The 27,219-nt window shown below is 43.1% G+C and overlaps 1 protein-coding gene across 2 annotated transcripts in view; it reads left to right on the forward strand.

Moving 5' to 3' along the window:
- Positions 1 to 1,614: 1,614 nt before the first annotated feature.
- PAFAH1B1 (platelet activating factor acetylhydrolase 1b regulatory subunit 1) overlaps positions 1,615 to 27,219 on the forward strand; it is a 30,515-nt gene continuing 4,910 nt past the window's right edge. The window contains exons 1-7 of one of the 2 annotated variants that reach the window (XM_084299575.1): positions 1,615 to 1,799; positions 17,736 to 17,948; positions 19,508 to 19,592; positions 21,885 to 21,959; positions 22,943 to 23,149; positions 24,909 to 25,077; positions 26,690 to 26,792. In XM_084299575.1, coding sequence (XP_084155701.1) covers positions 17,917 to 17,948; positions 19,508 to 19,592; positions 21,885 to 21,959; positions 22,943 to 23,149; positions 24,909 to 25,077; positions 26,690 to 26,792 — 671 coding nt within the window. In that variant the 5' untranslated portion in view covers positions 1,615 to 1,799; positions 17,736 to 17,916. Of the gene's footprint in view, positions 1,800 to 1,975; positions 2,026 to 17,735; positions 17,949 to 19,507; positions 19,593 to 21,884; positions 21,960 to 22,942; positions 23,150 to 24,908; positions 25,078 to 26,689; positions 26,793 to 27,219 lie in introns of those variants that run through there. The other variant, XM_084299576.1, reaches the window with a different exon arrangement.

Consider the following 27,219-nt stretch of genomic DNA (forward strand, 5'->3'; position numbering starts at 1 on the left):
ACCCCCAAGGATTCGGAACATGGGGAGTCATGATTTTCGGTCGGACGTGTTACTTTTCCATGTACCTGAGTGATGGGAAGCATCACAGAGAACTGAAGTTTTGATCCACCGTGCTTATCCTGGTGACATTTCTGAAATACCACTGTCACGTGCTGTAAGTGGGAACTGGGAATGTTATCTCTGCCAAGAAGGCAAGTGCTCTTGCCAGTAATCAGCACAGGAATTTAGAAATACTGGGCGGAAAAAAAGGCCAGGTTGATGAGACCCATTCCTCTCTTTTTGGAAACTATCTGAACACGTTCGTGAAATGTTGTTATGGGATACTGACAGATTCTGCTCCATGTTAATTTTTTTTATTAACAAAAGGATCAGATCCACACTGTGTTGTCTCCTCACTGGAAATTGGGCCTACTGGATTATCCAACTGTTTATTAATTCCATTAATCGGTTCATTTAATGCGGTATTACTTTGTTTTTATTATTTTCGATGTCATTAGTCAATCAATGTATTTGGGAATATCTGGGATATCACCGTGTCTGTGTGTAAACTTTAAGAAGTTTTCAAGGCCTAAGTGAGTTCAAAACTTATAATCTAGTGAAAAACAAAACAAAACAACGAAAAAAAATTAAATGCATGTTCATACTCAAACTTTGTCCTGGACCCATTTGTAGTTCCGCATTGCGGATTGGGTTTTAAAAGCCTACTGCTTTTACCCTACTGCTATAAAATAAGAGCATAACGAGGCAGTGACTGCCCACACGCCATGGGTTAGCAGTGAAGCTGACTGAGCACTTTCAAACCAGTCGACAAACGGAGATTCATTCGTATTTGTAATCTGTTGTTACTTGCAATAGAAGCAGATAAAACTACACAGCCTTTGACTGTGAAATCTTCCTTTCAAGATTCTTGAAGTTTTCTGCTACATGGGTAATTTTACATGTGAAACTACTGATTTCCCCAAATCAACGCTCCAGAAAATTTTATGGCCTACACTAAACCATGCATTGTGCTGCTGTGCCTGCCAACGTTAGAGGTGACTTTGGTCACTGGTCTTTGATGGTGCCACATGTACCTGCCCCCTGTAACAGCGGGGCTCTATTTTGCACCTGGACTGACTGCAATTGAGCACTTACACCGGCTGGGTCTGCTGCCAGCTCACCTCTCACTTGCCAAACACCGAAGGTTTTGGAAAGCAGCGGCACAGGGACTGTTCTGACTGATACGGAAACCTCTGGGAGCCCCAAGTGCTGCAAAACGAAAATCTTGAGGGGGGAATTTGGCTTCTGAGGCGCAGTTGTTTAACTCCGCGCCGCCAGCTGACCGCTGGGGGAGGCGGTGGCGATGTCCCTGGGACTCTGCCTTGTCCTCTCTCAGCCGCTTCGTCTGGGCGCGGGGCTTCAGCCGCCCTCAGCCGCCGCCTGAGCAGCGCGGACACCGAGAAAACGCCTCAGGGGCGGGGGCCGGGCCGGGGCCGTTCCCGGGCCCCGCTCAGGCCGCGGCGGGGCGGGCGCGGAGGCTGCCGGGAGCGGCGCGGGGCATGCCGGGCCGGGCGCGCTGCGCCTCCGCCGCCCAAGATGGAGGCGGGCGGCCGCCCCCGCCCCCGCCCCGCACATGCGCAGAGCCGCGGCGGGGCCGCGCCGCTCCCTCCCTCCCTGCTGGCGGCCGGGGCGGCTCTGACAGACGCGGAGCGGAGCCAGCGCCCAGCGCCCCGCGCCCCCCGCCCCCCGCCGCCGCTCGGGACAGGCGGGCGGCGCCGGCCGCAGGCAGCAGAGCGAGGCGGAGCCGAGCGGCGGCTCGGGTAAGGCGGGCGCCGCGGCTCTCCCGTCCCCGTCCCGTCCCCGTCCCGTCCCCGTTCCCCTCCCGGCCGCCGCCGCCGCCGCCCCGCGGGCCCGTCCCGGCCGCGCAGCCCCGGCCCGAGGCCTCCCGGCTCCCCGCGGGCCGCCCGCCTCCCCCCGCGCCCCCTCCCCCCGGCGCCGCCCGCCTCCTTCTCTCGCTCGCTCTCAAAATGGCGGCCGCGCCCGGCGGTGAGGAGGCGGCGGGGAGGAGGCGGGGGGAGGCCGGCGGCGGGGGGCGGCCGGGCGGGGGCCGGGCCCTGGGGGGCGGCGGGGCCGGGGGCCGAGGATGGGGCTGTGAGGGGGGGGGGTGGGGGGGGCGCTGCTCCCCGCTCCCTGCCCTCGCCGCCCGCCCCGCCCGGCCCGCGGCCCGCCCGGACACAGCGGCCGCTCCCGGGGCTCGGCCCCGCCGCGCTGCCGGTGACTTGGCAGGAAAACGGGGAGCGGGGAGGGGGGGGGGAGGCCGGGAGGGGAAAGGGGGGGGGGGGGGGAGAGCGGCCCCGGTGCCCCCGCCCGCGGCTGCCTCGTCCTTCCCCGCCCCGCCTGCAGGCCGCCCGGCTCCGCGGGTGACTTAGCAAGATGCCGGGGAGAGGCGCGGGGCCGGGCGAGGAAAACGGGGAAAAAAATCACAAAATAACAAAATAACGCGGGGCGAGGGGTGCGCGCCGGGGGGTGCCGGGCGGCCTCACCCCCCCCCCCCCCCCAGCTCCTCTCCCAGGGTTCGCTCCCGTCCTTATCTCCCGGCCCCTCCGCGGCACCGCAGGCGTTGCCAGACGCTGGCCCGCGCCTCCCGAGCCGGCTGCGGCAGGGCAAACAAAACCAAACGAAACCAAACCAAACCAAACCAAACGAGGCTCGATAGCGGAGCGGCCGGGGGGATTTGAGGAGCCGCTCGCATCCAGCCTGTTTTCCTGCGGCGCTCTCGCGGGGAGCGCGCAGATAGGAGGCGGCTCAGACCTTCAGAGCCAGCTGCAGCACAACGGGGGAGGGAGGTGTAATCTCCTGCGGGGGTCAGATCGCAGCCCGGCGCCGCATCGAGCTGCCCGGGAAGCCTTCTGCTGGCAGCCCGGGCGGCCGCATCGCCCCGCTCACGGCCCCGCTCGAGGTTTTGTTCGGCAGCAGGCTTCTGGTGGGAGTCGGGGGTGGGAGTGGTGCCTCCCTGAAAAAAGTTTAGGGTTGCTCTGTCCTGTGGGTGGGTTTTTTTTTTGTTGTTCAAGGTGGATGCGATTAAACTTGACCTTTAATACCAACGACGAGGCGATAGCTTCCCTTTCTTTGCCGTAGTATCCCTGGTAAAATTGCCTTGCTGGTGGTGCTGCAGCAGAGGGCTTGGTCGCTGCAGGTCAAGTCAATTCATAATGAATTACCTGACCGGGGGGTGCTGGAAGGTTACTGAAGGTATATTAAAAATCGTTAATAATCGCTATTTTACTGCAAATGAATGTTGGGGCGTATGGACCTGGCCGAATTCTGTATTGATGCGGAGACCCCTTCACGTATGTATTTCTCTGGCGGTATTGTTTATACAGCGTGAGGAGGTGGGGGTTAAAGAACCTGTGTTCGGTGGTGATCGGTCCGTAAATGATTGTGCAGCATTCGGCTCGTTTGCAGAAGAGGGAGGGTCTGCTATCAAAATGTTATTTGCCCGTGGAGTCATTTTATTAAATGGGAAGATCATGGTAGGGAACTAAACAAAGAAAATATTTTCTAACAGAAAGATTTATTGCAAATCTCCAGCTTGTTCTCAGGGTTCTCATTTTTGTGTGTTTCTTTTGATTTGGCCATGTTTGTGGATGCTGTGTGCAGCCATTGAGCAGAGAAGAGACTGGGTGGAGTAAGGAGGCAAAGCTGCGAAATGGCTAGATTACCCTTTCATAGCTTTTTTTTTTTTTTTTTTTTTTCCCTTTGCTTGCGTTTTGCTGGGGTGGAGGAATACTAATTGCCGTAACAATGAAGTCTCTTTAGGGAAGAATCTAATGGTGCAGGAACCTTCTGAAACGAAACAAATCTCACATTCTGTTTTGAGGCTTATTTTTCTGCAGGGTGGATCTTGATTTGGCTGGCAGTGAGAAGTGACCAGTCACTGTTGCAAAGCCAGGTTTTTTGTCTGGTATCCGTTTCAATATATCGATGTAGATATTCACTTGTTGATTTTTTTATTTACGCTTCAGATAAGAGTTGTAATTTTTGCATGGGCGTTTTACACACGAGATTCCCTTGGTTTTAGAGAACCCTTGTATTGTTGCCTAGTGGTGGCGTTCACATAACTTCTTGGTTAGATTTGGTTTTGGGTGGACACACACACACAAAAAGCATCCCTGCTCTCTCTGGTGCCCACGGTAGGGCAGGCAACCCCTGCTAGTACAGGGAGCTGGTTACACTGCCCTCCATGTGCCAGGCTCATACAAAATAACGTCTCAGGGCTTTGGAGGCCCTTGTGAACGAGGCGGCTCTGTGAGACCCATGCTGTGCTCTCGGCTGGCCTTGCATCCTGGGGTCATACCAGCGTTCAGACTTAAAGTTGTGTCGGAAAGGCATTAGAACAAAGGATTGGGGAATACAATAGGGATCAGCTGGAGCACCTAGAAAGGACTGCTTTTAGAAGTGCTCTGCTATTCCAGATGTGGCTGGTGGCATTCCCACCTGAACCCAGCGTTGGTCAGAACGAGCACCACAGTAAAGGTGATGATTGTGAAGCAGGTTGAGGTTTTGTTTTTCTTGGGTCTGTCTCAATTCTAGAGTCCAGTTTTTGCTGGTAGGTTGTCACAGCTGATAACTGCTTTTGGCTTTAACTTGCCCCAAATTAAATTAAGGGATAGTGGCTTTCTGTAAGTTCATTTACTTAGAGGAGTAGATGTTACAGGGTTTAATGGATGCGTTCGCTAAATGCCTGCGTCTATGGATGAATCCAAGGTAAGGACAATGAGGAATGCAATAGAACACCTGCCTGCTTAGAACTTTGGGTGATTTTTTTTGTCCTCGAAATGATGGCAGTTACTTTCTTCTATGGGAGTAACTGGTTAATTTCTCTTCTACAAAAGAAGAAGACATTAACACTTACCTTTGTGACGCTGAGAGGTCTGTCCTGCCCTTATGGCTGACTCTTCAGCCTATACTATTTCCTGTGCTCCACCCAGCCTTGAGTGCTCGGTTTGTATTCTTTGTCTGCTCTCAACTTTTTTGTCTGGTGAGCCTGCTAGAGATGGGGCAACTTCTGAATTACCTTCTGTTGATCGTCTTACCGACACTTAAACCTTGTTATATTCACAAACTCTGGGGCTGATTGTGATGTGTTTGTGACCTCTTGTAAGATATTCTGGGCAGACAATAGCTGGAGGAGCTCTATGGCTCTGAACCCTACTGGGCATGTCTGTTACAAAGTTTATTTACAAACCCCTGTGGCTGCTTCTAGGATTCATGAACGGGAATGGCCTGAAGTACTCTAGTATGAAAAGGAGCAGCTTTTAAATGGTTCCATTTCAGTCAGCTTTCCCCTATTTTTTGAACTTCAGGCCTGTCTTCCAAACTGAAGGCAAAGACTGGGAGTTGTGTGTTGAAATTCCTTTGAACTGAAGAGTGAAATAGTACCCAGCCTGAAAAGAAGAGCTGCTTACGCTTAATATATGAAATCAAGAGGACAATAAAAAAATCAGTTAATAATAACAAATAACAATTTCAGATTTCATATTTTTCCCCCAGCCTGTAGTATGTAACTGGTGATAGCAATTGAAGACCTTTCCCAAGTACCAGAGCCACGTGCTAATCAAAATGCTCCTGGGTTTCTTCTGCCAGGTTTATTGTAGCGATGTGGTAAGCTATGGGCTGTCTATAAATGCAGATTATTAATAAAGTTACTACTGTTCTCTTCATTCTCCTACTTTTCCTTTCTATAAGCCATAGTTGTCATTGGCAGAAGAACCTTTCTGCTCTAACAAAAAAAAAAAGTCAGTTGCTTAAGCATTGCCTGGGTTGAATGGCTTTCTTGGGAGCTACTTCATTATGTGGCGGAAGGGGAGTGAGGTTCCTAATGGGGCTTTTGGGTGTTGTGAGTACAGGTGTTCATTAATGGCTGATGTTACTTTGTCTTTTGATCTGCTTGACAGAGTAGGCTACACCTCAGTGTAGATTTATAAAATGGCCATTTACACTAGTAAATAATCCTGACCCGCCTAAAACTAGTTCTGGAGCACGTGAAGTTATTTCTTCAGGATTCTTGCTGTAACTGCTGTCTGAGCTGGCAGGAGTGCCCGTGGAAGGTTTGTGCCACTGCTGACAATCCAGTGGTTGGATCTGAGCTGTAACACATGAAAAATAGACACTTAGGCTGAGGGCACCAGCTGACATAACACAGCTACAGTTATTTCAGAACAATGTTCTTCTTCATTCCTACAATGTTTTGAGCCTTTTGAGTATCGCATTCCAGAAACGTTTGAAAGAACCATGATTTCTTACCTTCTGCTAGGCAAATCATCTCACTATATCTGTGTATCCGAACAAGACGTTTTAGCCTGTAAGTTACGTGTTCAGTGTGAAATGAATACCTCAGATCTGGTTTTAATCTAATACTTGCTAGATCCTGCACGTCTACCCCAGCAAATGTGCTTATCTAACTTGTTTGAAGAAGGGTTTTTCTTAATACTCATTAAGGCAGGGCTCAGTCTTGACTATCAGTGCCTGTCCAATTCAGCACATGTAAAAGCTCGTTCTGTGCTGTTTTACCTTACGCCTTCTCTGTAGGGATTACGCACGTGATGACTTAGTCTACCTTGCTCTTAGGTGTTTTCCATGCCAGTTAACTATTGTACTGCTTTGTGCTGGCGTGGACTGTTCAATTTCAAAGGGAAATGTTGCTTACAAGGTGAGTGTGTTTGTTCCTGCTCTGATCCATTTCCTCAGTGCTGTAAGCACAGGGGCCTCTTCCAAGCCCAGCGAGCACAGCGTTGTCATACCAAGCAGCAGCAAGTGCACTTAGGCATGCTCAGCTATGTGTATAAAAATCAGCATTATAAATTCAAAGCACTTGTTAGCTTTGGAAGTAGTTTAGTCCTTTCTTCCTTACTAGTACGGTTCTTAGCCCAGTAGTTTGATTTGGCTGCTTATGGACTTTTGGGTAAGGATTGTGCTTAAATGAATATAATAAGCACGTCTTAGTGGTTGTGATTCCGTTGGTTCTGGAGGAGCTGTTTGTAACTAGTCCTCAAAAGATATTTCCAGTTACGGGACAACCCATTGTGCTTGAGGTTTATAGGTGGTGCTGCAGCAAACGTGTTCTGTAATTTTCTCAGATCTGTTGTTAAGCAGGTCCCTGCGCCGGGAGTTCAGAGGCAGGCTTCTCTGAAGCACCTCTCGGTCTCCCAGCTTGCTGGTGAGTCAGCTGAGGCAGGGCTAAAGGTAACAGGTTTTATGTCAGCCTGCCGTCCCTCTGAGATAGCAGTGGCCTTCATGACTGAGATGGCGTATACCTTGCCTCTCCTAGCAGCGTTAATTGTTCCCATTGTTCGGGAAAATCTACGTTCTCTTGGCTTAATTAGATGAGTCTTTTTTTCTCCCCCTCTCCAGATTGCCTCTGCTTTCATTGGTTGTGTTGTTTTTCTTAATGCTAAAGCAGAGGTGTTAAGTTTATCCCTCTTTAAGTCTGCAGGAAAATCAGTTAGCAAACTGTCAGCTGTAGGTAAGGGAGTGTGTCTGTAAGGGAGTGTGTCTTCCTTAAAGAGAGCGCTGACGGCTTGCCTTGTGCTTAATTCACCTGGGGGGCTTTTGGGGGTGACAAAAAGATCGGATAAACAATTTGGTTTATTTAAATGCCGGTGTCTTTACAGACTATTAAGGGGAGGATGTCATTAACATGAGTGCATGTATATGTTTTGAAGCAGATGGTGTCTATCAAATCAGCGGTGGTGGAAGTCTTTGGTTCTCGCTCAGCTGGGTTTGTAGGCAACGAGCAGAGACTAGATGGGGGAAAGCTTCAGAGAGGAGCTCTGGAGCTCTCGTAGCTGAGGGGAGGCAGCTCCGCGGGACAGCGAGTGCAGGGGGTGCGTGGGGCTCCCAGGTGGACGTGCAGGAGGTGTAGGGCAGACGGGCTGTAGGAACCGTCAGGCGCCTTCTGCAGGAACCTCATTTTCGTTCCTCTGGGTACCAGCATCACAAAAGATTCAACTCTTCTCATAACAGGATACGAGGTGTGTACAACAGCTAGGTTTGTGGTTCTTTTCTCTGTACTTGTCAGGTGGAGCCGTTCTGGGTCGATAAGCTTGGAACATGGCTAACGGATGGAACGGAGCATGCTCGTGAGCGGAGGATGGGGTGTTTGCTCTGCACCGATTTTGGATTTTTTTTTGTGGTTTTAACCTTCTGCTGCTTCTAGAGCTTTAACATGAGGGTTCCTCCAACTTTCCTTCCAGATGCTTATATATAAACTTAGTCACTTCACAACCATTTTTCTCAGCATCACCTTTCTAGTATAACAGGCAGGTTAATAACGAAATCTTAAAATTTGGCTGTATTTCTGTAAATTGCTTGACAGTTGCAAGTCTGCTACTCAGCACTTTAAGAAATGGGTGGGGGGGAGAATGGAAAAGAGCAGAATTCACATCCAGTGCACAGCTGCTGCCCACTGTGAAGAATGGTTCTGAGGACGTACGCTCTTCTCCTGGGGGCTAAGACCAAGTCCCGTAAGTGCAGCGTTCCAGAATTGTTATCCTACAGTGTATGTGTACCGCTTGACCAAACAAAAAAATCAGATTTTTTTCTTTTGCTGGAGTTATCCAGATAAACCACGTTATGTATTGTGGGTTCCTCCAAGTAAATTGAGTGGAACAGCTTGCAGTACTTAAGCCAGTTGTAATTCTTCAGCTCTCCTCCTCTCTTCCCCCCCAGGCTGAAAATTTCACTAACCTTTCTCTGACCTTTAGGTCAGCCTTTCAGGTTTCCATTGATATTCAGTGAAAACCCAGGGGGGAAGAACAGGAGTTTAAAACTTATTTTGTGACATAATTCCTTGCTATCACTATAATAGTATGCTGAACAACAGCACAGAGTTCTAGCTCCAAAACCTTTTCACGTATTTTGAAGTTTACTTTTTCAACTGCAGCCTGCTCCCCCCCCTTTTTTTTCTCCCCAGGCTGTTCATTTATTGATAGCTAAATTTACCTGAATTTTCAAGCAGAACTGAGCAGGCAAGCTAGAAATAGAATGGTTTCTAACATCCTTAGACAGTCCTCTACCATGTCTTCTACCGAAGATTACATGGAGTGGACTCTAAACTTGAGCTCTGACGTAGACGAAGCTGAAGGATGCCAAAGAGAAGATCCTTCAGCTAGCTGTGGGGTGAAAAGTAGAAAAACGATCAGCCCCGCTTATAAATGAGTAGCTTTTTTGTGTTCTTATGCTCATCCCGGCCGGCTTAGCAGGTGATTAATTCTAACCTTTTCTAGGATAAGGTGTGTTTGCCACGCTGTAGGAACAACCATCTGGCTATTCTCTTGTGTGCTTTTCTGCTGTAACTGGGGTGAGAGTTAAGGGGGGAAATGGAGCTGGATGCTTGCTGTTACCATTTTTCTTTCCTCCCAAGAGGTGGAGACAGAAGGAGGTTTCTTCTAAGAAACCTTTTTCAGGTCATAATTATTATGCCCAAGAAATACGGTTATTACCTCACTTTTAATTAGGTCAGTATTTAAACAGCAGGTTCGATGGAGTTTGTTCCTAGAGTTCATTTGTGGGGAGTGCTCTGTGGCTTGAGTTTGATAAAGCAGCTTTTTGCTTACTGGTTTTAGAACAAAATCAGCCTGTTAGAGCTGGTCTAGATTAAAAAGAAGTGGTTTTATATACTTGTTAACGTAATCCAGCAGTATAATATAGAGGTATACAAGAACAATTAAAGATCTACCCTAAGAGTTTGTAACTAGCTGCCAGCAAATACTTACCAATAGCCCCTTTTTGTTAATGTGTTAGCAAAGGGGATACACTGTTGAAAAGCTTTGTAAGGATCTGACGTGCCTGCCATGTAGTAAGCTGACAATGCAAGGAGAGTTTCTATTTTAATAATGCATAAATAATTAATCCCAACTAGAAAGAATTAGCGAATTTATGTCGCATCCTATCAATTAAATTAGTCTTTTGGTGGTTCTCATCTCTTCTACCACTTTATAAGTAACTTGCCTTTCACCAGGATTGGAAAAATAGCCAAAGAGAGGAAGCTAGCCAGACAAAGTAGGATTTAGATACATTAACTAGAATGTTAATGAAGAAAACAAGGAATTTTCCTCTGGCTAACACATCTTCTCAAGACAGTAGACAGTGTTAGAGAAACTGCTTGCAGGTTGAGAGCACGTAGCTGGACATAAGGCTAGTTGAAGGTTTTACACAGGTCGTTGGAAATTTAGCTTTGAATTAAAACCTTAATTTGCAGTCATTTAGATGTGAACAGTCTAAAAATCTAGGAGCTCTGAAGCTGTAAGCCCAGATCAGCACCAGTTGCTCGGTTCCCAGACAGCCGCAGGGGGAGCTGGGGGGAGCCGCCCCGTGTAACTGTGCTGCTGGTACCAACCAAGGGGTGACGCTGACACCGGCTTTCACGATTTAATTTGTAGAAATTCCGAAATAGATGAGAGAAACCATAAAATACAGAAGGGATTAACATGCCTGTGGGAATTGCAGGAGGCAGGAGAAGTGTTTGCGGACTTAAGGCCAATGGCTTCCATTGCAGATGAGCAGCGCTCCTGGAGGCGTTCGTTGTAGGGCTGATGAAGTTTCCTGACAGTGGAAGGTGTCTTGATCAGAGTAACTCAGGCCATGAAAGAAGCCTATAAAATTACACTTCTGAGAGTTCAAAAGGCCTTAGAAGAGGTTTTTCTCTACATTACTTTGTGTGGCTTTAGCGAGGTGTTGGTTTTTGTTTTGAAGATTAGATGGTTAGAGCCTACAAATGTATGCAAGAAATACTGATTCATGATGAACTTGGAATAGCTTTTCTGCTGGCTGTATGTCACTCCTTACTGCTTGTCTGGATTTTGTTAGAGCTCATTGCTGCGGTGGTAGAGCCCTGCTGCCTGACGAGGCGTTGATGCAGGTGGGTTTGCTGCGGGGAGAGGAGGTCACGTCCTAGGGCATGGTGGGCTGGGGCTCACTGTGCTGCTGGGGCATGCCTGTGATTCTAGCAAAACAAGCGTGTCTCTGGAATAGAAGGGGAGCTTGACAGCTGTTATTTGCTATTTACATATTTAATGTTTACTGGTGTATACCTTGTTCCTAACTTAAACAATCACTTCTTCTTACAGTGCTAATCTGCAGTGTAGGTGGATCATATATCACATCATACCTCAATCTGGAGTAATTTTTCCTGTAGCTTTTTCTGAAGAGCAGAAATGGATGTTGTCAGGCAATTGAGGCATTTCACTGATTTTGTTGACCGTAAGCAGTACTTTTGACACGCTTGATGCAAGTAAAGGAAGGACAGTGGAGAACTTTGAACTGATCTTGCTAATGAAATACTAAGGAAGATGATAAGGTCAGTTGCAGTTTCACTGTTTGGTATCTGCACACGAATGTATCTTGTGCTACATTTGTGAAAACGCTTGAATGTGGAAGGACTTCCCAGGAACTAGATGTGAAACACCTGGCTTGTGACAGGGTTGTGGAGGAGCCCCCAGGCTGGGGGGCTGCGGGCTGGCAGCTGCTGTGGGTGAGCGCAGTTCTTGTCTGGGGCCACCCTTCAGGCAACGCAGCCGGGAGGAAAAAAGCTTTCAGTCTTGCTGGGATGCTAAATCCCTGACCAAACTAACACCTTGCAGGGACCAATGCAGCATCCTAGTGAGGATGTAATTTACACCATGAGTTGATAACAAGTCACTGGTGGTCTCTTTGACCTCTGTATTTGCAGCTCCAGTTTTGTCGTAGTACAATCAATAAATGCATTGGAAGAGTTGAATGGGGCCCTACTATGTAGAGATAAAACCTTCAGATCAAAGATGTAACGCTGAATTATTACTGTTGTTAAACAAAGTTGTAATAACAAAACAAATGGTTTAGATGAAACAGAAAAATAAGGCAACTTTCACCTTCCCTAAAATATGTGGGAGATCAATTTAGTTTGAGCTAGGGTATCTGTGCAGTAATTAATAGCAGCAAGCAGTAAGTCAGGGGTTAAGACCAGAGACACTTTCAATAGATAAAACTAAGGTGACAGGTTCGTTTTGATTTAGAAAAAATAATAAAAAATAAAAAAATAAATAAAAGCAATCTGTCTTAAAGCATGCTTCAGTGCTTCTGTTTAGTTTTTGTGGCTTTGTAAAGTGGGCGATCAGCTTGAAGTAGGTCAAAGCTGAATATGCCAAATCCAGGGCACGGCATCTTTATCAGGCACATATATTCAAAACAAATCTTAGTTCTGTTTAGCATCCAGTGTACTTCGATAAGCAAAAATGTAAGGATTTGTTGGAAGTAATTTACAGACTGAATTTGATTTTTAGGAGTACAGAATGGGCAGTTGTAGGAATCTTAATTGCAATAACTTTGCTCTTGCTTGATGCTAGGTTAGGCAAATGACTATTTTTTGGCAAGTTAAGATTATAAAACTCAAGGGTTAATTTCTTAATTTTTTTTCCACAGTCTTTTTCTCAATTATATTTGGAGAACACCTATGGAAAATAATATCTGAGTGTCTTCTAAAGCAAGAATAAACACTCATAGAAGTACCATGAACTGTGACTTACTCTTTGTTGGCAGGGTGTATCATGAGGTGAGGGGAATTGGGAGGATCCCTCGCCTGGAAGTGACTTGTTTCTGCTTCGTTGCGTTGACTGTGCCTGTTGGGTGCTGTGCTCTGACTCCCTGCTGCGCACCCCTCTCAGAGGGCTGACGAGTGTTGCTGAACCTGCTTCATCCTGCTACTGGTGCGTTTTAGGAGTGCTTAGCAGGTCTGTCTTGTTAAGTTCTTGCAGTTTTCCAGTAATCTAGGAAATGCTTGAGCCATGCTGGTATACATCAGTACCAGGACTATTGGATGTATCAGTCACTCCTAGGAGCAGAGTGGTTCCTGCTCGATCCCAGATCTTCGAGTTCAATCCGCACCTGAAGCAGACTCGGAGTCAGTGCCTGGCGCTGCCCAGTTGCACAAGGTGTGCCTCCAGTCACCTTCAGGGTGGGCCCCTCTCTAAATGCGTGTCAGGCAGAGTCTCAGCCTCAGCACTTTCAGCAGGACGAAAGGTGTGCCTTGGGCCTCCTGGGTGAGTCTTGGGGCAGTGCAGTGGGCTCCAGCAAAGGCTGCAGGTGCTGGAGCTGAGGGATCTCTGGATGCTAATTGATACAGGGAAATGGGAGGTGATTCTTCAACGTGCAGAAGCAGAGGGTCTTCCGCTTGTTTTTAATGAGAACAAAGAACCTCTGCTGTGCTGGTTCCATGTTCTCTTACAAGGAGGGCTTCTGCTTTTCAGGTTTTTCTTCCAAATTTGTTGCTCTTTCAAAAAAAATAAAATAAATAAATAAAAATACAACTATTGATAAACTCATGTAGGGAAACATTTCTGACCTGGGATGACAGTTGGCTCTTTTCTCTGGTTTTTGAAGGGTTGTGCTTCAGTGTGCCACTCTTCAGTCCTGTAGCACTTAAGGATTGAATTAGGTCTTCTATCTGTATTGTTCAGACGTTCCTGTGAGTCTTTTCCTTAGTATAAAAGGTGATCTTTATTGAAATGTCAGTAGTTGAAACAAGATGGAGCTGTCCGCTGAGGATACGCTACTGCTAATGGAGCTGAGCAGGATGTAATGTGCAGTTTTTGCTTGGTTTGTGTTGTGAAGTTTCATAACGACGTAGCCTACTTACATTTCAGTGGGTAATGTCTGCGTTTCTTTCCCTGCCAGGTACCTGTACACTCCAGAAAAGAGAAGGGTGCTCCTAGGAGGAGTAAAAGGCAAACATTTGATGTCATTCCTGTTCCAGTGTTATGCGTTTGGCTGGGTCTAGCTCCTAACTTTAAAGTGGTTAAATCTAGCTGATCTAGCTGAAAATACTTGTAGTTCACGTTTTTTGCAAGGTTGTACATCTTCAGAAGGTTGCTTCTCAGTGTTCATGTATGCTGACTATCAGTATGGAATCATGAAATCGAAATGTCTGTAAGTTAGAAGCTAGAACTTTTTTGCAATACAGGTGGGGCTGTTAAAAAGAGGTGCATCCTGTTTTGCATTTTATTAGTAGTTATTACTCCATGAATGGCTCTATTTAGGCTCAATCATTTCTTTCTTTACTGTACTTAATACAGAACAAATTTAAAACTCATCTTTTTCAAAAAAAGATCTGTTTCTGTGTCGACACCACCTTATTCACAATAAGTTATTGATACTAAAAATCACAGATGTCAGACAAGGGGTAATGCATAGGTGTTTTTCCCAAGGGTTCTCCCAGTTGAACACTTGCTTCCTCTGGTTCCTAAGGCTGTTTGCAGGTGTGTGTGTAATGCTGCAGTGCCTATAAACCTCGATAGGCAGTGGAGGAGGACTGGTTAGTCTTGCTCCCCTGAGCTTTGTATGTCACAGCCCTCGCTAGCTAAGCAAGAAGGCAGTGCACGTGGACAGTGCTCATCTGCTCTCTGTTGTGTATAAAATGGACGTGTTGACGTCACAGCAGTAACTTGTAATCAAACAAGGGCGATCTGTGTCCTCGTGTCCTTCTAGTGCTTGCGGGTGTCTGCACCATCGTCTGCTTGTACGTGAAGTCTGGAGCTTGAGTACGTGGGACTGCTCTGGAGCAGCCTCGTGGTGAGGCCTCGATGTTTGTTCCCAGCACAGTGCGATGGGCAAGTTCTAACGCTGAACTCCACGAGAGGGGGAAGGTTTCTGTAGGGTCTGTGAGTAGTGTTGGAAGATGCTGGAAGAAGGCATGATCACTGGTTAAATGAGCCCCGGTTTTGGGCGGGATAGACTAAGGTGGGCTTCAGCTGCTCCCAGCTCAGTCGCACCCTGCCCCAACCTTGTCCATCCATTGAAGTAAACGTGTCCCATAATCTCTGCTCGCTTTCCTATTTTACACGGGCAATATTTCAAAAGCAGTTGAGAAATAACTGTTGTTTATTGTCAGTGCCTGTTGACTACCAGCTAGGCCAGATAAGAATTGCTTCCCCTGTAACTGCTAGCTGGGCAACTTGGCTTTAGACAAAAAGGTTCGAAGACTCATTGCTTGCTAAATACTTACCATATTCATAGGACTTACAGCTTTTAATTCATTTTTTCTTTAGGCTCATATTTGCAGAGAAGTGCTGTGATTCACCATCAGTGACTTGGTCTGAAGAAAATGTATTAATGCTGCATTCAGGACATCCTCTGGCTTCTAAGGCTTTAGCAGATTAAGTAGCCATTATTTGTAAGCTGCAGGATAAACACGGTGGGTGGAGGCGATTCAGTCATTTGCCCCAGGCTGGTAGTGAAACTCAATTTGACACAAACAATCTCTTATTTTACCTTTGACTGTTACTTTGGCAAACTTGTGGCTAGGGTGCGCTGCTGTATGTCATGGAATACCGGAGTTCAGAATTACTTCTCATGAAAGGGTTTTGCATGTGTTAATGTACATTTACATTAACTGCCACGTGACTTCCTTTTCACTACTGCAGTGCTACAATCCTAGTCAAATGACAGATGTTTCATAAGGCAGCTAATGGAAGCAGGTAAAGCCCTGTTGCAGTTCAGGTTTAAGCCAACAAAGTATCACTGTTGGGGATATAGCAGGAGAAGTTTAGGGTTCCTTTCTGTTTGGGGCAGAATTCCGTTAGATGGTATGTCAAGGAGCACCTTGTAAACCTAGTTGCTGTTGGTTGTGGGCATGAATTATTGTTGCATCTGCTAGATGCAATGACAAAACGAAATCTTGGGGTATCATTTTTCGTGGGGTTATTGCACCAATGTGGGGTGTGCAAGGCGTTTGCTGGTTGGAGGTGGTTCATAATACGGAAAACACCCTTTGCTTTTCCTGCTGTGTATAGTACTGCAAGCGATTTTTGGATGTTCATGTTTGTGCTCTGCTGCTCAGTGCTTCAAACAGTGCCTCTGTACAGAAGCGTGCCTCGTTCCGGCCTTCTCAGCGTTATCAAAGAGTTGCTATGCTCATGCTGAACTACAGGGATTCAGCCATTATAAGCCTCTTTTTTCAGTACTTAAATTTATAGCACCATTGCCCTCTAGAGGGCACTTCTTCTGATCATTTGTGTATTGTTTTTTGTATATCTTAGCTAAATTTCCATGAATCTGTGTGCTCTGCTCCTACCTTGTAGTGAAAAAGATGCATCTATGGAAAACCAGTTGCCACCTTACCTGTCAGGAAGCAAGATGTGGGACAAGAAAAAATGAAATGTTTGCTTCTGGTATCTGAAAGGATGGAACCTGTGCTATTGGCTTTCAACCGAATTGTTTCGGAAAGAGCTGTTAGGGAAGAGGTCAAACTAATTAAATGTCTTGCCTGTTCAGAGTGCTCCTTCCCTGAACAGCTTGCAGTGCACTATTAGGGTGGACAGCAGGTGATGCGGGAATCCCACCAGCAAGGGAAGTACAGGCAGCTGCCACTTGGAAGCAGACAGCAGAGCCTAGATAGGTTTAGAAACCAACTCTTGGTCTCCTGTGATGGATAAGCAGATGATAATGATATTAGCTTAGTATTTCCTTTAACATTTTAATACAAGAAAGGCTTTTGTGTACAACAGCCCTCTTACTTGTATGTCTAGTGGAAAAACAGTAGGGGAGAGGCAGTGGGAGCGGGTTTTCTGAGGGTGGTTAGGTAGAAGCCTAACCAATATTTCCTGAAGTCTTTGTTGTACTGTCGTGATAGCGTTATCTCATTGCTAAAAGCTGCTCGGTGAAACTTAACGGCTTCAGTAAATGATTGTGTATCCAGATTCTTGACCAGCATGCAAAAATGCCAACTTCAGCATTTCTCGTAATCGTGCTCCTTACAAAAGGGTACCTGCAATGCAGAAATCAAAAAGCAAAGCTGCTAAAATGATTTTAATGCTACGTTCTTGACTAAGATTAAAACAGGCAAGTTGAAGTAGTCTGCACGCTAAGAATAGTTAGCTACTAGTAATTGTTCGTGTCAGGAGTAAATTCGTCACTGAATCAGAAGATACTGTATGATGGGGGAATCAGTCATTTGGGAAGGGCACCATTTCTGACAGACTCAACTCTGGGCCATGGAATTAGTGCTGCTCTGTTAAGATTGAAGATCTGTTTAAAAAATTGCTGTGCTCCAAACCTGGGCTAGGTTGTATTTATATAAATAATTGTGTGTGTGTGTGTGTATAAGCTAAGCTCGATTACCACGTGATTAAAAAGAGGGCAAAAACTCTTCTTAGAACAGCGTTCTTGGGAACTAACCGACCTGTCAAGTTTGTCTGCTGAGTTACAGCCGTAGTCTGCAAAGACACCGGGTAAATCCTAGGGAGCTGCCCAGTGCAACGCCAGCAGTGGGCTGCAGGAGCCAGCTGCGGGTGCGTGGTGCTGGCTGTGGCCTGGAGCGGGATCTTTGGGGATCTTTGATAGGGGCAGTGAGCGCAAAAAGTAGGTTGTGTAAGGTAGGGCTGAGTTCTTTGCATTGCACTCCTGTAACCTAGGAGTGGGCTGTGTCTGGAGGTGTCTTCAGCTCCCCGTGTCTGGAGGTGTCTTCAGCTCCCCGTGTCTTGAGGGGAACAACGGTAGCAAGAAGAGGAATGAAGAAAGGGTGCAAGACTCTCCAGGCTACTCAATCGAGATCGCAAATGTGCGATAAGGGCATAATTCAGAGTAGCAAAATAAAAGGGCATTTAAAAATTCAGTCAGTTTACTCTGTCCAGTGTGTTGTGATCTGGGTGCATCTTCTCATCGGCCCAGAGTGACTGAATGCTTATTTAAACGAAATTAACAGTATCTCTTTCTTTTCCTTCTAGATGGATTGAATCTTCTGTGTTGAATGCCTCTGGGTTTTCCTATCGGATTTCACATCTGGAGTAATATTTCTGGTTTAAGCCACTCTGTGGCAGACTGAATTGTGGATCCAGGGTTCCTAAGACTTTAGATCCTGAGGAGGCAGCCACTGCTGAATCACGTTAACCTGACATCACAGCCACAATGGTGCTGTCACAAAGGCAACGAGATGAACTGTAAGCTGCAGTTATTTTTTAAGTTTGTGTCTCATTAAGCTTTAGGAATAAACTTTTGTTTCCATCTGTATTTTACAGAATGGCTTTGCTCACGGTCTGATCAAGTACCATGTACTATGGTTTTGATCTCTGTGCTCTTACTATACAAGCTCAAGCATTTGGTCATAGAGATGGGAAACGGCATCAAAAATAGATTCTTAATTTTTGTTGTAATTTATTATCCGCTCTTTTGTTTCAACTTCAGTCACAAAATTATTAAAGGGTTATAATAAATGCATTACAATATTTGTTCCAGACTGATTTGTGAATTCTACTTTTATCCTCAGTAAATTATGACATTTTGGGTTTTTATTCCTTAATGAAGACAAGGACCTAATGAGAATGTGCTGCACTGTGATTACAATCTATCTTTGCTTATGTTGTGTTTAAAATAAGGGAATAATTAAAAATAAATAAATAAATAAACTAAACTAATTCAATTGAACATGGAATTCTTTCCAGATTTTAAGGCTAGGAATAAGCTGTCAAATTCCATGCTTTAGTTTGCTTAATAAATCACAATCGAGCAGGTGGTGGGTAGCGGGGTCAGAATGGGAATGTCTTGCATGCTATGCACTTTCATAGATTTACTTAGAGATCGTGGGTTGGGTTTGTTTTCTTTTGTAAAAGTATGGAACAGCTATCACTTAGCTTCTGTGACTCTTGTCCTAGGTGAGCTGTACTTCTTAATAAAGCTTCTTAAATTAGAGTTAGAAGCTCTCTTCAACTTCTGATTTTCACAACTGTTCACTGGATTTGGATAAGTTCTGGTGTTTTCACACATTCAATGTGATAATTTTTTAGGAATTCTCTGAAGTTTTATGCAAAACTTCAAAGGCTACATATGTTAATGGGGAGATGGAAGTAATGAACCCTATGAATAAAAATAGGGAATGAGCAGAGACCATGCTTAGCTCCAGAAAGGAAGGCAATACATTTCCTCATACTTGGTTTATGGGGAGAAATTTGGAATTTCTGCTAGAATGTAGAATTGTAGAGTTGTGTCTGAGGAGAGACTGAACAAATAGGAAGGAAGAACGTGATTAAAGCCACAGGAAGAATTTTCGTTTTATTAGAGTTTAACTGAAGCAAAATTTTGTGAGCACTCTCAAGTACTGTAAACTATTCTTCTGAACAGTTTTCAGTGATAAAGCTACAAAGTTATGGTCATCTTTTTTGTATCTGCTTTAGGTTTTATATGCAATACAGATTGATAAGTAACTCCAGTGTTTGGTAATATAAAAGAAAAAACCAACACCTTCATCAAACCTAAAATAAGAAATACATTCTAAGATATAAGTGTATTGCTGTTTACATCTTGAAGCAAAATGTTTACCGAATGTATTCTAGAAATTTGCTTGGGTTTTTAACAAGCCTTATAATTCTAGATAATGTACTGCACTGAAGACATGTTGATTGTGCTTTTGTAATGATTAAAAAAAAAAAAAAAATTGAACCAATCCTTGCACTCTTATCCAGAACTATAGCTAAAGATACTGTTACTGGTTTTATTTTTTTAGAAATCGAGCGATAGCAGATTACCTTCGTTCTAATGGCTATGAAGAGGCTTATTCAGTTTTTAAAAAGGAAGCTGAGTTAGATGTGGTGAGTTCAAACAAAATTATTCATCTATATTCTAAGTAAAGATTTTGTAATGTTGAAGCATTTGTGTCTATTCTGAATGTGCGCATGCTTTATCTACCTGTTAGCTCATGCAATCAGAACTGGAGATGATACTCATACAGCTTATTGTCTTAACATAAAATCAAAAAATAATCATTGGATGTGGTCCTGAGCGATTGTTCAAGGTGACCTTGCTTTGAGCAGGGAGCTTTGGAGTCTGTTCAGCTTGGAAAGGACCTTTTGAGATCACCTATTTTGTTCGCAATGATCGGAGGAATGCATTTTGTTTTCACGTTTGATTTGTTTCCTGTTGTTGTGTACATCCCTCCTCCCCTCCCTGTAACTAACTCATTTCCTTAACTGTGCTTATTCTTATCATGGAATTCTGCATAAAAGCGTAAACTTCCTGCAGTACAAACTAATCAAACTGAAGGCTGTTCTCTTGTCACCAGACTTGAAATGGTATAAGATTGCAACTTTGGAAGCTGATTTTTCATGGTCATGTTTTAGAAATAGGAAGACAAAACAGGATTGCTTTTGTCTTTTGTATTTATCAGACAGAGCACATGGTGGAGCTCCATTTTGTGATGGTCAGTAGTTAAATCACTGCCTGGGACTGCTGGGTACTAGTTGGTTAACGGTGTACTAGGAGGGCAGATCTAAACAGTTCCTAGAAGGTGGTCAGCTCTGGTACACAGTTCACTTTGTCAGGCTGTATGGATGCTATTGACACGGACCAGTCATTTCATGCAACTTAATTCTGTTGGTTTGCCTTTGGAACAGATGATTCTTCCTTGGTATGATTTTTAGGTTGTCATTTATTAGAGCTGTGCTTTTCGTTTGAGTTTGTTTCTCTGGAGTAAACCTCTATGAGATGACTTCTGATAAATTCTTGCCTACTCTCTATTATAATTATTGTGTTGTTCTTTTTCCCAAATGCTTGGTTGAAGTATAAATTAATTTCTTCAGTCTGCTCCTAGTATCTAATAAACAAGTAGAAATTACAAATTGGAATACCGTAGTTATAATTGAAAATCCTAATACCATTCCATTATCTGCTCTATCTATCAACCTAATTAAGTTTTCTCTTCCCAAAAGTTAAAAAGGTGATCTAAATAGGCTAGATTGTCTTGAGGGAAATAGAAAATGCAGTTACTAGAGGTTCCGTATGACTTTCTTACATGAAAAATCTGAATTAGGTGGGATTATAAAATGACAAAAAATATAATTATTCTGGTATGAGATTTTCACTTTGTATGTAGAATGAAGAAGCTGTGCAGCATTTCACACACTATTGTGTGCTTCTGATGCTGCTTGTTTTTGTGTTGCTTTTTTCCTTGTGTTAACAGGTGAGAGGGGGAAAAAAAAATAGTAGTCCTCTTGCTTTTGCAATAACATCAGTTGTTCGTTGTAGCTCCCCAGTTATTCCCTAGAGCCCAAAGAAGAAAAATATTTAGAGGAAGAAAATTATCCATCATTAGAATTTCATTAGAGTTACAAAATCAGTGTTGATTTTTCCAGTATCAGAGGGGTTGTTCTGTTGAGCAGGTTCAGTAGTCTGCTGTATGCTGCAGGTACAAAGGTAAAGGTGCTGGGAGAAGTTCAAGCTTGTCTTGAGATTTTGGCACGAAACAGTGCAATGTTATGGTGGTTATTTGAGGTTAACTATGATTAAGTCTTCAAAAAAGTTCAGAATTAGTTTGAGATAAATGGTTTTCAAGTGAGATGGAATATACGTAACCCTGCTCTGGCAGCTGGTTGCCGCTCACGGTGTGTTTCTGTGAGAAATAAAATGCATTGTGCTAACAAGTAGTGCTGCTAACACGGTCTTAATGGTTGTAGGTAAGAGTTCATTAGCTCATAACGCTCTAGTTGGTGGATGTGAAAAGAAGATTGTCTTTTAGAAGCTAATTACCAGTCCTGTATGCCTCAGCCCTTGCAGTCAATGTGTGCTATATACTGTTGTTTTTATGAGGGTTAGCTGGGGCAGGAGAAGGGAAAACCTGTAATAAAACAGGACACAACTTACGCAGAATTGCATAACGCTTAAAAATAAAAAGCTTTCAAGTAATGAAGATTATTTCTAGTTTCTAGATTTTATTTGCAGGATCTTGCATCGTTAATCTCTGTTGCTGCTGTATTTTTAATTTGCTCCAATTTCTTTTTCTGTGGTGAAGAGATTTTTGTTAAAATGACCTGTTTGTTACTTTTGAAGAAATAACTCTAGAGGCTTTGGACCTAGAGTTTGTTTACTTAAACACTCCTCCCCCCTAGAATGAAGAGTTAGATAAGAAGTACGCCGGACTTCTGGAAAAGAAATGGACCTCAGTTATAAGATTACAAAAGAAGGTAAGTAGATGTCTGATAAATTTACTTGTATAAAATAGTTGTAATTAAAAGCAAACACTCGTCACTAAACAGTGTTACGTGTTTTCCTTCTCAGACAAGCATGGAGTTTAGAAAACACTTCAAAAATTAATTTGGATGACTTGTGTAGGGGCAAACAACTAATTCAGTGTTGTAGAAAATGTTTTGTCCATCTTAGTACTAGTAAGAACATCCTCACAGCCTATTTATAAACATTTCTTGACTTCAGTTTATGGATTGTATGTACGATTTCTGAAGCTGGAAAGGAAAAAGGTGCCTTAAGGCAATTTGTGAATAGAAAGATTGAATAGCTGTCTCCAGACAGCTTAACTGGTTTAGAAAGAAGGTAAAAACCTATGCTGCTGGGGTTTTGGGCTGTTACATTAAAGGGGAGATACCATTAACTCCAGTGCATTAGAGCAAGTGACTCTTTTGCAAATGGACAGTACAAAACTCTTTTTAGTAATGCTTCAGTGGGTTTAGAGAGTATTAAAAGCCTTAAAAATCAGTGTACTAACAATAAAGGCCTATCTGTCCTAGAGGTTAATATAACAAGGATGTTATTACACCTTCAGTTTCTCTGCTGTTGACTAACATGTGCCACCTCAAGAATACAAAAAATTATTGCAGTAGTCAGATCCCTTTTGCTTACAACTTCCTTCGATCATTCGTCAAAATTAATAAAGAAAAAAACCCTTTGAGTTATTTGCTAGTGCAACTTTGTACAGTATTTGGATGAATGTTATTTGACAGAACTTTTCTTGTGAAAGTGAGAAGGGAATTAGTGGTTGATTTAGGTCTGAATTTTTTAGAAATATCAATGCTATTGAGTGTTGGTAATTGGCGTGGATTTTTGCTTTTCTGTGGATTTGGGAGCCAGTTGGTGTTTGGGGTGTCACTATAGCTGATTTAGATCTTGGTGTAAGAGTAGAAATAAATGGTCTCTTTAAAACCCATAAACATAGGTAATGGAATTAGAATCAAAGCTGAATGAAGCTAAGGAAGAATTTACATCAGGTGGACCTCTTGGTCAAAAACGAGACCCTAAAGAATGGATTCCTCGTCCTCCAGAGAAGTATGCGTTGAGTGGACACAGGAGTCCTGTCACTCGAGTAATTTTCCATCCAGTTTTCAGTGTTATGGTCTCTGCTTCAGAGGATGCCACAATAAAGGTATGTGCTTGCTACATAAAATTAAAATAAGGAGGTCTGAGGATGAATAATACGTAACATCAGTATTTCAGGGTGAACATGTTTTGTACCAATGAAAGATTGTTTCAGATTCTGCTTTAGCATCTTTCGAATATGATTCCATGTGTAACCTACAAATCACAGTTTTATGCTGGTCCTGTTAATATCTGCAATCTTCAACTCAAGAAGACTTTCCTTTGACTTGTGAAGAAATAATAAGCTAATGTGGATTTAGGGACTGGAAAAATAAATGGTTGGTGAAGGAAGAATGCAGTTTGACTGCTCAGTGAGAAGGAGTGTCATACAGAGTGTATAGAGATGTGACGACTGGGGGGAGGAAGGATTGCCTCGAGTCATCTGAAGAAATTATTTTTAAAGCTAAGTTAGTGGTTACACAGATGTGTTCTTAACTGAAAAATGTTTCTTCTCACTTGTTTTTAAGTGGGACATGAAAGTCCCATGAATTCCCCATGACTTTCAGGAGAGACTTTCAGTAACTCTAAATGTTAGACGTTTATTGCAATGTACAGTGACACAAACAAATTTGTTATAGTAGGCAAGTAGCTTCTCATTTTAACATCCTCTAAGGACAAAATTATGCGTTTTGTTTTTCTTTGAATGTCACTGTTTAAGACAAATTGCCAGATAAAGGATATTTCTCATTGCTGCCATCTGTGCTGTTTTGAGCATTATTTGGAAAAGTGCTGTTCTGAAAAAGGTTCAGCAGAATATTAAATAATGTGCTTAAAAATACAAGTTTTTCTAATAGTGGCTACCTATTGGAGAAGATTAAAACACGTGTCAGATCTAGTTCATGAGAAACTTTTAACTCATTCTTGTTTCTGTGGCAGGCTTGAGCATCAAAAACTGGTCTTTTGTTCTTCAAGCAGACTGGGCAACTGAAACAGTGACAGCTCTGCGTTTGTTACATGTTATACAGGAGCCTAACTAGCTTTGGTTATTCTTTATTCCTTCTCATGGATACAGTGGATGAATTTGTTTGTGCTGGAAACCAAGCTGCATAGCATGATTTTTGACTCTGTTGCATTCCCAGTGATTGACATCTATTGGGGATGATGGATTCTTTTGCTGTTGGGTGTTTTTTGTTTTCTTTTGTTTCATTTAGAGTACAATTTAAAATTAAATGTCTTAATTTTGTGATTGAGAGAGACCCCACAATAAAATCTGTAGGAGCTTGTTCTGTTTCAAAGGCTTTGTTTAAGGTTAGGTGATAGAAGACTGACTTAATTAGGAGGTGAGAATGGTATCTTCCAGTTACTAGCTGTGCAAACATCTGTTTAATCTCTGACAAATTCTGTGATTTAGCTAATGTGTATAAATCAAACTCCTAAGAGTGGTTTGGATTATCACTGAACCACTACATTCTAAATGTTGTTCTTCTTTTAGACAGAACTAGCTGTTTAGTTCTGGAGCCACGGTAAAGACAAGAAAAAGGAGGGGGGAATTGTTAAAGAAGGTGCTTTCTGCACCAATTAGAAACAGGCTGTGTCACTAGAGTTAAGGAAATAATATAGAAAGGAATAGATCTATAGGTAACAATAATTAAAACAACGCTCGTTTTTTTTTATGTTATTAAGCTTTTCTTGGTTTGTCTTTCTTTGTCTCTTGCTCAATTAATTATTGAATAAGGTGCCAGACTAGCTTGCAGAGTGCAAATGTAAGACTGGAGATTACAATGAGTAATAGGTTGCTGCTAACAGATTTTCTGTTCACTTGTCAGGTGTGGGATTATGAGACAGGAGACTTTGAACGAACCCTTAAGGGGCATACAGACTCTGTGCAAGATATTTCCTTTGACCACACTGGCAAACTATTGGCCTCCTGTTCTGCTGATATGACCATTAAGCTATGGGATTTCCAGGGCTTTGAGTGCATCAGAACTATGCATGGTAAGGTATAAAGGGAACTCATTTAGCAATCTGTGAAGTGAAGAGATTCTCTTGATCCAGGAAAACTGCTGATGTGGAAAGAGGATATAAACCACAGTATTGTCCAAAAGAAAGAAGGGGATGTTATAATGCTTCGAGTGCTCTGTAAATGAAGTATATGGTCAGTGTCTATGGAATGAACTAGCATCTCAAATCTGCTATGTGTGATGCTGTGGGTAACTCCCCATAACAATATTGAAATGGCAGAGCAGCTTAGTTATGAAAATTAAATGTTTACTAGATAACTCTACTGATTTGAAGATACAGTTTTTGTTATCTTTGTCTACTGATTCCCTAATGTGCTGATTCAGGAAGGAAACAGTTAAGGTGAAAAGTGTTCTGTATGTACTGTGCAGTCTTTTGCTTCATATTTGTCTGATTTCAAATGAATGTGCCTAGTGCATTAGTCTCAAAAAACATGGGGAAAAAATGGGAAAGTAAAGCAACCACAACATAGATCCAGGTATTGGCAGTAACTCCTCATTTTATAGTCTTGATATAAAAGCAGTTTTATACTGCTGCTTGTCTCATATGCTTTTAATGCTATCTTGTAGAAGTGGTGAGTAGGAATAAAGAATGTTTGAGACTTTATAAGAGTAAACACACACCAAAGAAAAACAGAAAGCTGTTGACTTTTGTGCGTACAGTTCTTCAAACACCACGGAACACTACTGTAGAGAAAGAACAGATGTTGCAGTGGAACATGATACACAGCTGGGTGATGGTGAGAAAATAAAGTGGTGTTTCAGTTTTTTTTGTTTTTTTTTTTTTTTAAGTCTTTAAGCATCTCTATCTGAACACACATGCAGCAGGTATAATTTGATGAACTGGATGTTACAATGTGAGTGTGGGTGAAATAGTTCAATGTGTGTTGCCAGTTACATTCCTTAAGGTCAATTTCAAGTAAAATGAAATAAATTATATTTTCAAGGGGAAATTGTATAGTACATGCACTGAAACTAGTATTCTCTGACACTTTAGAACTTCAGATACTTGATTACCAATGTAGCTGCTTTGTAGTTCAAGTCCAGCAGTCTCTACAAGTAGTAAAGTTGCTATCATGGATGTACAACTGGTTCTTACTTGGCTCTTGAATCAGTACAGTATGGTATCTTACTAATATCTAATACCAGATTATGGACACATTCAGTCTTCGAGAATTACGCACGTACAGTGAGGTTGGGCATGCTTTCTTCCTGAAGACCTCTTTGCGACATCTTCTGCATAGTGCATCAGAATACTGCCAGCAGACCTAATTGATAATTTCAGATATAGTCAGCAGAGCAGCTCTCTTCTAAACTGCCAGGCTTTGTAACTGTTGCAAAGGAAGTTTTGCTTGCAGTAGTGAATGTCTATTTTTAAAACATCTTACAATTTTGTTTTTTTAAACAGTCCTAAAGGTTGCTCAGTGGCTGGACTGTGTGGCGTAAATTTACATTTAAAGATCATTCCATGAAACGTGCTGAAGGCTGCTGCTGTAGCTACTTGCTCGAGACAAATGAATAGCAAGTCATATATGCTCTGTCAAAACAATATTACAGTACCACGTAATAAAAGTTTTTTTTGTTTTTAGGTCATGATCATAACGTTTCTTCAGTAGCCATCATGCCCAATGGAGATCATATAGTCTCTGCCTCAAGGGATAAAACTATCAAAATGTGGGAAGTCCAAACAGGGTAAGTGCAATTGCAGTTGAACATCACTACCTAAAGAAAACACACAAAAAAGCACTTCCTAAAAGGAAGTGGGCCAACATGCATCTTGAATGTCAGAAAGACTTTTGATTGAGATATGGTATTATGCTCTTTTCATATACAAACTGAAGGTTTCTCCTTCAAATCTTCTAAGTACAGGGCTTTCATAGCCACTAATTAAAGGTAACCAGCTTTATCTTTCTGGGAGCTATGAAGGTGTAACACTAACTCGGGGCCAAGTAGGAATATAAATGTAGTGGTTAACTACAAGTTTAAAGAGTATGACAGGAGGGAGGTGAAATCTGTTACTTTTCTTGCCACAGAGAAAGAATTTGAATTTTAAAATTTTCTTAGCCTTATTGCTTATTTCATTCTTCAGTAGTCTCTTTAATTCATCCATTTGCTCAAG

This window comes from Netta rufina (assembly GCF_964035555.1).
Source record: "Netta rufina genome assembly, chromosome: 21".
Lineage (NCBI taxonomy): Eukaryota > Metazoa > Chordata > Aves > Anseriformes > Anatidae > Netta > Netta rufina.